Below are 10,136 nucleotides of genomic sequence, written 5' to 3' on the forward strand. Positions count from 1 at the left end.
TCCAGACGCCAGCTAAGGACGTTTTCATAAATTAACTCTTTATCAGTCAGTCCATAAGGAAGGAACCCACCAATACCATGTCCGTTGCGGCGCTTGCAACTCAATTTATTTTGGTTGTATAATCAGATCTGAATGTGCTTCCTCCTCCAACGTGATTAGTGCACTCATATCGATAATGTCCTCCATGATCGGTTGCGATGAATAGGTAACAACGGAACCCTAAACAGACTTGATACCGGGACGACACCTGAAGGTGGCTCGACAATAGCGAGAGATTCTTACTTTTAAGTATTTTAATTAACTTATTATCTAACAATAGAACCTTTATTTCACAATAGATCTATAATTCGTCAGAAAATACAATTTGATGAAACTAATAATAAAAAAGTACTCGTTAACTTACCTTTTTTCTTTTTTGAAATAGAATATTTTAAATTCATAATTCAGATCATTCTATCAGTTTTATTAAACGAGATTTGAACAATTTATAGCATTTGATTTTATTTTATTTACACACTTAAAAATTTAGAATATGATAAACTAAAAGACCATTTGATTTTCTTAACTTTTTTTTTGTTTGTTTTTATTTGAAACAGGTTAAACCAAAAAGATTTGAAACAAGTTTTGGATTCGGATTTTTAGATAGAAGTTCCTTCCTCCGTTTTGTTTCTTTTTTAATTGAATAATTTTTTAATTGGTCTATTATAGTAGATTCAATCATTTTTTTATTTTTAGTTTTTTATTCTTTCATTCTTTACGGGTGATTATGGTATGTCTCTCTATATGAGTGTTGTCTCGTATCTCCATATAATACTATCATGTTTTTCATAATCATGTTTTTCATAATCGAATCAGAAAAGTTTTATCTATCATCACATAGATCTGGCTCATTGAAATACCAGATGGTGCACCATGTCACATAACAAACGTGCTGCTAGATGTGCTCATTTCATTAGGCCTAAGACCTCCAGTTCTTCGTGGTGTCAAGCAGCACACTCTGCTTGTACTTCACGTCGTTTGTGCAACAATTTATCCTGATCCACGGGTGCCCCTTTCCAAGCCGTATGGTTGTTGGGACGAATGGTGAATATTCATACACGTGGCCAAAGGTACTATTATCATCTTTCGTAGATTCTTTTCTTCAAACCTGACGGTTCTTATGAATTTTTCAAATCTGAATGACAATATTGATCCATGCAGGGGGTAGGAGAAGGGTGTACAAGGAACTTTCCTGTACAGGGTCTCAAATTTAAAGGGGCCCAATTTTTTTATTATACAAATCTAAATAAATTATTATTATTAATTATTATATGAAAAATTAAGTGAATGTTAATTTATCCAAAAAATTAACGCTCTAAGAGTTTTAAGGGGTCCAATTTTTTATTGCTATTATACAATATCTAATTTAATTATTTAATTATATTTATAATGCTTAAAATCAAGTTAAAAGTATTTTATTGTTTCATAAACATTATTATTATATAGAAATATTAATTTTTTTTAATGAATATAGTCCAATTTTTTTTTCATTTAGTACAGAGCTCCCAAAATATTTAAGACGATCATGGATCCATGTATAAAAAAGGCTTAATATATACGCAGCCCTCTGAACTTGTCACTTTTTTTCATTTTACCCCCTAAACTTAAGGGACAACCTATTGACTCCCTAAACTTCCAAAAAACCACCCAATTTACCCATTCTCTCCGACGTGGCGCTGACCTGGCAAGATACCAAGCTGCAAGAATCTAAGCGCCACGTCAGCGCCACATCAGAGAGAAGGGATAAATTGGGTGGTTTTTTGGAAGTTTAAGGGGTTAATAGATTGTCCCTTAAGTTTAGAAAAATGAAAAAAAGGAACAAATTCAGGGAGTTACGTATGTATTAAACCTATAAAAACTGTTTCCGTAGAATATTCATTAGAGTATCGTACAACCCAGGAGAAGTAAAAACGAGAATTAATGTAAAATGTAGTCGAGCCAATTGAATTAGACCAAATAAAACTGTAACAAACCAAATAGTTGAACTGGTTAAGTTAGAGTTGCATTTACGTGTGCAAAATGTTCACGTTTTGTTGGATTCTTAATTATTATTATTATTATGAAATTAATCATTCAATAAAAGTCAAGAAAAAAATTTCAATGATAAAATCCTAATTAATTGATAAAATCCTCATTATAAATAGGTGTATCCCCATTTCTAAAAACTCAAATTAAATTAAGCATACTCTCATATTCAGCCATGGCTTTAGTGTTCTTTGCTCTTACCTTCGCCTTCCTTTTCAATGGTATTCCTTTCTTTAATTACTTCATTTTATTTTTTATATATTTCATTTTAGAATATATATATACCAATTCAATTACAAGAAAATAGTTTTAGTTTCAGTTTGGTTTTTTTAAAATTCTTTTTGATTTTATACTCTAAACGGTTTAGATTTTCGTAACAACTTTTAAATATTTTATTTCAAAAAATTATAAATTTTATTTACAAAACAAGAGCTGTTTTGTAGCAAATAATAGATATTCACAAAAACTATAACTTGTAACATATAATGGTTAGTTAATATTGAGAACAACTGTTTATAGGTATTTGTGAGGAAAATTAACTAGCATCTACTAGCTACAGTAAAAAAAACGAATACCTAATAGTAACAACAAAACCAAATAGACTTTTAAGTGGTGTTCATTCGGCTTTTCGATGCAGTTTTTAACGTTTCATTCTAAAAACCACAAAAAATATGGTATTTGACAAGGTTTATAAAACAACAACTTTTTTTAGAGTTTTTCACGAAGAAAACCATTTTTTGAAGTTTTTATAAAAAGTTGTTTGTAGTTATTTAATTTTGACAAATAATCCTTCATATTTTTTATAAAACACGTCTCTTTTTAACATAATTCCTATCAATATAATATTATTGGTGAAAGAACAAAATTTTTCTCTGTTTAATAAATTTTTAATTTTTATTTAGTTATTATATGTTTTTATTTTTATAATTTATTTAATAAGTAATTTAAAACATGTTTAAATTAGATATTTTACATACTAACAATAATAATTTCATCATGTAATTTTACCAAAATAATTAATCAGCTAGTAACAAATAACTAACAACAATCACAAACAACTGATTTTAATAGCAAATCACTAATTGGAACATCACCAACAATATTTTAATGAAATGGTGTCTGATGTGATGCTCCGAAAATAAACAAAAATTTCTCCATGATTGGTCCTGGAATAATGTAGAAGGTTTTCTATTACCCATAGCAAAATATATGAAATGTTCTCTATTTAACATGGAGAACCGGATATTTTAAATAATTTCTCGATAACGACAAATAAAATTATACAATTTCTCGATATATTTTAACAATATTCTATTTACCGTAGGAGTTCATCCGGCGACGATAACTTTCACAAACAGATGTCAACAAACTGTCTGGCCAGCAACCCTAACCGGCGGCGGCAGGCCTCAACTCTCAACCACCGGCTTCGAGTTAGCAAACGGAGCAACCCGAACCGTCGACGTTCCAGCCCCATTCACCGGACGCTTCTGGGCCCGAACCGAGTGCTCTACCAACTCCGGAAGATTCACTTGCTTAGCCGGCGAATGCGGTTCAGGACAAATAGGATGCAATGGAGCCGGTGGAAATCCACCAGTTACTCTCATAGAATTCACTTTAGCAGAAAACAACGGACAAGATTTCTACGACATTAGCCTTGTCGACGGATTCAACGTTCCGGTCTCCGTTTCCCCACAAGGAGGCTCCGGCGACACTTGCATTACATCTAGTTGTGCGGCCAATGTGAACGCGGTTTGCCTGCCGGAATTTCAAGTTACGGGATCTAACGGTGTGGTTGCTTGTAAAAGTGCCTGCGCGGCTTTGAATCAGCCGCAATATTGCTGCACAGGGGAATTCAATTCGCCGGAAACTTGCAAACCGACGAATTATTCAGAGATTTTCAAAAATCAGTGCCCACAAGCTTATAGTTATGCTTATGATGATCCGAGCAGCACATTTTCTTGCACCGGCGGAGCTAATTATGCTATCACTTTCTGCCCTTGATCAATTATAATTTTATAATATACAGTTATTAATAAATCGAAGAAGTGACAATTTTTCAGATGATCTTCTGAATAAAAGTCATTTTTTTTAGATAGAAAAATAAGAGTCATTTCTGGATTAGAAATGAACATATCAATGTATTAAAGGGTTTCATATTTGCTTCCAAATAATATTATGTTAAACATCTTTTTCCTAGTGATTTAATGGTTTTATGCCGTATTGATATTATTATTATTTTAATCTTATTTAGGGCATGTTTGGTTCAGCTGTTAGCTAATAGTTGTTGCAGTTGCAGTTGCAGTAAGCTGTTAACTTATTAATAGTTGTTTAATTATTAGTGTTTAGTAAAAGGCCTAATACACAAATAACCCCCTGAACTTGTCCAAATTTTGCAACTGCCCCCTCCAACTTTCAATTGTAACAACTTACCCCTCAAACTTGTCCAATTGTAAAACATAACCCCTCAAACTTATCCAATTATAAAACAGAACCCCAAATTATTGACACGGATTGCAATTGAAGAAACACGTAAAATACAAAAGCTGCAAACGCTCGTGGAATGTGATAATCATATCTTTAGACCCAAAAAAAATCAGTATTTAAGTAACCAAATCCTCAATTCTTCAACTTTTTCTTCTTCTTTTTGTTATTCTTATTCGTTTTTTAGTGATTTCTTGATTCAAAGTTTTGGGATATTATGATGGTGAAAATGTGTTTATGTGGAGAAATAGCTCTATTGAAGATTTCATGGCGTGATACGAATCCGGAGAAACGTTTTTACGGTTGCTTCAAGTACTTGGGTAAAAAAAATTCCAATTTGGGGTTATGTTTTACAATTGGACAAGTTTGAGGGGTTATACTTTACAATTGGACAAGTTTAAGGGGTAAGTTGTTACAATTGAAAGTTGAGGGGGGCAGTTGCAACATTTGGACAAGTTCAAGGGGTTATTTGTGTATTAGGCCTTAGTAAAATTATATTGAAATGTTGCTTGTTAGTATTTAAAATGTCCAATATGGATATGTTTTTTTTTTTTTTTGAGGAAATCCAATATGGATATGTTTTAAAAATACTTTGTGGAAATAAGAAGGATAATTTTGTCAATAACAAATAACTATAAACAGTTGTTCATGAAAACCTCCAAAAATACTTTGTGGAAATAAGAAGGATAATTTTGTCAATAACAAATAACTATAAACAGTTGTTCATGAAAACCTCCAAAAATGAGTTTTTCGTAAAAAGCTCCAAAACGCAACAGGTTTCAAAGAAAATGTTAAACGTTGCAGTTATATAAACCTAATCAAATGTTATATTTCATGCGGTTTGGAGTGAAACACTAAACGCTCTTCCGAAAATTTAAAACAAACACCCAATTAATTGTTGAATCATGAGAGAAATAAAAAGGTCATTTGAAAAGTTTTATACCCGTGACGGAAATATATATGTTATTGTGACCATCTTTTTCTCGAATAACCATTGTGCGCACAGTTTTATCCGTGATGGAATACAAGTCTTCTCCTCGGACTGGCCTGTTCATTAAAGGCGGTTCTGGTAGGAATTGTTATATGCCTTGGAAGACTTGCTGACAATTCTTTGTCCATTCGAACGTCTTTTGCTTTTTAATTGCTTCATAAAATAGTAGACGTTTATTGACGAAACAAAATATGAATCTTACTAACGCAATGATCCGCCCATTTAATCGTTGTTCTAATCAATCTACTACTATGATAGATTTGATACTTTCATTTTATTTGATTTTTTTTCTTGTATCTCTTTATATATGAATGGACGTGATCTTTCTCTTTATACTGGTGGTTGGTTTGTCTACGTAGTCAGTACTTCAATGAAGTAAGTCGTGGAATTCTATGCTTACTTCATTGTCCGAGATATACACTATTTTAATAATTTTAGTCGCTCAAACCACCTAATAAAAAACATATGACAATCATACAGAAACAGGCCTACTGAAATAAAGTCTGGATTACCCTTATAGGCACCATCGATATTCAATTTTGTAAAATTTAATCCAATTGGTAAAATTTTCCCTATAAACCAGGAAAGTATAAGGTATAATCAACTTAATTAATACTTTTCATAAATAAGGTATAATCAACTGTGGAAATTCTTGATCATGATCAGTGGATGAATTAATCTTCTATATTGAAACGAACTGACTCGGACGATTGAAGATTGACTCAGAAAAAATATATTTGACGAACAATGCAATAAACGACTTATCAACTAAATGTGACAATGGGTCATCATCAAAATCAATATGTACCTAATTTAGTCTTACAAAAACAAAAAAAATCAAATATTATATTTGGATTTATCTATCCTCAATATGTTCATATTCATGATCAACATGTAGATGTAGAAAAGTAATTTAGTAATAGCTCTATCTTTAAGAAGAAAATATTGTCCAAAATATAAAATTGGTTTCGCCTAATACATCAACGGTCTCTTAACTTGTCTAAAATAGTAGATTGGTTTGCTGAATTTTGTAATGTCTCGTCAGCTCCTTAAACTTGCTTATTTCGTATCATCAGCTTTCTAAACTTGTCCATAAAAATAGATTAGCTCCTCCAAGTGTCTCACCAACTCTCCAAACTTGCTTATTCTGTAACAACTAAATACAAAAATCATAATCCTCATCCATTTAATCTCTCAAACTTGCAACATTAACTCTTATAATAGGTTGAAAGGTAGGAGAAACGAAAAAATTACCTCTCGAATAGATGAAGACGTATTTTTAGAATTTTGGTTTAATAAGTTTTTGTATTTAGTTGTTACAAAATAAGCAAGTTTAGGAAGTTGGTGAAACACTTGTTACATAATAACAGAATAAATTACCTCTCAAATGGACAATGTTTTTAAAGCGTGGAGTAATAATCTTTTCTTCTTTCTGTATAGGGTAATTTACAAAATTAGACCTTAGGAGAAGTATATTTACATTTGCAGACTCATTTAGACTTATGCTACCAAACTAGACTCTTTCAATACATTCTTCAACCTCATCTTATTCAACCCATCTTCTACATTTTTCAAAGAATACCCTTACAAAATTTACTTCTATTTGTTTCTCGTTGTTCTTAGGTTGAAATAATATTTTTTCTTCATTGTGCTTAGTTTCTGTTTCCTTAGTTGTTCTTAGGTTGTAGAAATTTACTCTATATATTCAGAAAATAGGTTGAAGAAAAAGATGAGGAGTTTGTAAGGATATTTTTGAAAAAATATATCGAAGTGTCTTGTTTAGTAATATATGTCTAAATGTGTCTACAAATGTAAATGGATTTTTCATAGAGTCTAGTTTTGGAGTTTACCCTTTTCTATGCTGTATAGATTTCCTTTCATAATTAATTAAGGATATTCTAATAATTACTCCCTTCGATTTAAAAAAAATGTCGTGTAATCCATTGAAAAAAATAATTGAGATGATTTTGATAAGTAGATAATTTTATTGGTATTCTAAAATTATGTTGGACGACATTAAAATTTAGGTCTAATGCTTTTCCAGCCCTTTTAACTTGTTTAAATTGGTCATTTTATCTCTCCAACTCATCGAATGTCCTCTTTACCCACTTAGTTTCATAAAAATGGTATTTCTCACCCCCTTAACTTGTCCAAATTGGTCATTTTACCCCTCCCAAACTCATCGAATGTTCTATTTACCCCCTTAACTCCATAAAAATGGTATTTCTTATCCATTTATAGTGCAAAATTAATAGAACTTATTCAAATGAGTTTGAAAATATATTTTTTTAATATCAACTTTTTTATTTTGTTTTAATTTGATAATTATAGGTTTAATGCTTCTACAGCCCCCTTGAATTGTCCAAATTGGTCATTTTACATCTCTAACTCATCGAATGTTCTATTTACCCCATTAACTCCATAAAAATGGTATTTCTCACCCCCTTAATTTGTCCAAATTGGTCATTTTACCCATCTCCAACTTATCGAATGTCCTATTTGATAAGTTTAAAGTCCTTGTTTTTAGGAGTTCTAGTTTAATAAGACTACTTAGTCATAGAGTTGTCCTATTCTAAAGGATATAGCTGTTAGTTGTTTTTGTTTTATCAGTTAGCTATTTCGTAGTTGGCTGCTGCTTTTCCTCCTTTCTGTTTTGTAAAGGCTATATATAGCCAATTTGTTGATCAATAATATTCAGACTATTTGAAGTCCATTATTCACTTGTTTATTTCTGATTTGCTTTAACATCTGGTATCAGAGCAAACAACTGATTGAGTTAGAATGAACCACCTGTGAGGTTAGAGTGAAACACGAGAGGTTGTCAATGGCAGGAGAGGGACATAGCATGTTAACAATTCCCAAATTTGATGGGGATTATGAGTATTGGTCCATGCTTATGGAAAATTTGCTACGTTCAAAGGAGTGGTGGCATCTGGTGGAGACGGGATACACTAAACCAGGGAGAGGCGAGATTTTGAATGGGGCTCAGAGAGCAGAGCTAGAAGATCTGAAACTTAAAGATTTAAAGGTAAAGAATTACCTTTTTCAAGCCATTGACAAGACGACCTTGAAGACAATCACGGAGAAAGGTACATCTAAGCAACTTTGGGATTCTATGAGGACGAGGTTCCAATGAGATGCAAGGGTACGCAATGCACAGTTACAGGCTCTTCGAAGAGAGTTTGAGATACTGGAGATGAAGAGTGGTGAGTCCATCACTGAGTATTTCTCAAGAGTAGTGTTGGTATGCAATAATATGAGCAATCTAGGAGAAGTCATGGAGGATTGCAGGATCGTGGAGAAGATATTGCGTACACTTCTAGAAAGCTGGAATTTTGTTGTCTGTTCTATTGAAGAATCGAAAGATATCAAAAGTCTTTCGTTGAATCAACTCAGGAGCTCTCTCTTAGTCCATGAACAGAAATTTCAGAAAAAAAAATTTCAGCGAAGAACAAGTTTTGAAAGTTGAAAGTGGAAGGGGCAGAGGTGCAGAAAGAAGCTTCGGAGGTAGAGGTCGTGGAAGAGGAAGATCACCCCTGAACAAAGCCACCTTGGAGTGTTATCGCTGCCACCAGTTGGGTCATTTTGCATATGAATGTCCCACATTAGAGAAACGAGCAAATTATATGGAGCATGATGGGGAAGAAGAAATGTTGTTGATGGCTTATGTTGGTGAAATTGGTGAGGAAAAGGAAGATATTTGGGTTTTGGACTCAGGATGCAGCAATCACATGTGTAGCAACAAAACCATGTTTTGTGAATTGGATGCTAATTTCCAGACCACGGTGAAACTTGGAAACAACACACGAATGCGTGTCTTTGGAAAGGGGAATATCAAAATGGAGGTAGATGGTTTTAATTGCACTGTTACTGATGTGTATTTTGTGCCTGAGCTTCGAAATAATCTGCTGAGCCTAGGACAGCTTCAGGAGAAAGGACTCAACATTCTCATAGGCTCCGGAAAATGCAAAATTTATCATCCAAAGAAAGGTCTTATCATTCAAACTGAGATCACTGCAAATCGAATGTTCATTCTCATAGCCAAAAGATTGTCATCTTTAGACCAAACAAAAGAAGAAATTTGTTTCAACACTTGTGCATCCATCGAAGCACACGACCTTGCTAACCTCTGGCATTGCAGACTTGGTCACATCAGCAACACCACTCTCCAAACCTTGCAACGGAGCAAATTGGTACGTGGTCTACCCCAACTAACGATCTCAGGAGAAGTATGCGTTGATTGCTTAAAAGGGAAACAACATCGCAAATCCTTCCCAAAGAAAAGTGTGTGGAGAGCATATCAAAGGTTAGAGCTTATTCATGCGGACTTGTGCGGTCCAATTTCTCCTAATTCGAATAGTGGTAAGAAATATGTGATGTGTTTGATTGATGATTATAGTCGAAAAGCTTAGTCTTACTTTCTTAATGACAAATCAGAAACATTTAATATGTTCAAAATGTTTAAGATTTTTGTTGAGAAAGAAACTGGTTTAGCTATCAAGGGACTGCAAACAGATCGAGGGGGCGAGTTTACATCCACCGAATTCAACCAATTTTGTAGAGAAAATGGGATCAAAAGGCAACTGACGACGGCATATAC

The 10,136-nt window shown here is 33.0% G+C and overlaps 1 protein-coding gene across 1 annotated transcript; it reads left to right on the forward strand.

Moving 5' to 3' along the window:
• Positions 1-2,161: 2,161 nt before the first annotated feature.
• Positions 2,162-4,231, forward strand: LOC136208321 (thaumatin-like protein 1). The gene is made up of 2 exons (XM_065999144.1): positions 2,162-2,285; positions 3,389-4,231. The coding sequence occupies exons 1-2, from the start codon at positions 2,240-2,242 to the stop codon at positions 4,063-4,065; spliced, it is 723 nt and encodes a 240-aa protein (XP_065855216.1). The 5' UTR covers positions 2,162-2,239; the 3' UTR covers positions 4,066-4,231.
• The last annotated feature ends 5,905 nt before the right edge of the window (positions 4,232-10,136 follow it).

This window comes from Euphorbia lathyris, chromosome 10 (assembly GCF_963576675.1).
Source record: "Euphorbia lathyris chromosome 10, ddEupLath1.1, whole genome shotgun sequence".
NCBI lineage: Eukaryota > Viridiplantae > Streptophyta > Magnoliopsida > Malpighiales > Euphorbiaceae > Euphorbia > Euphorbia lathyris.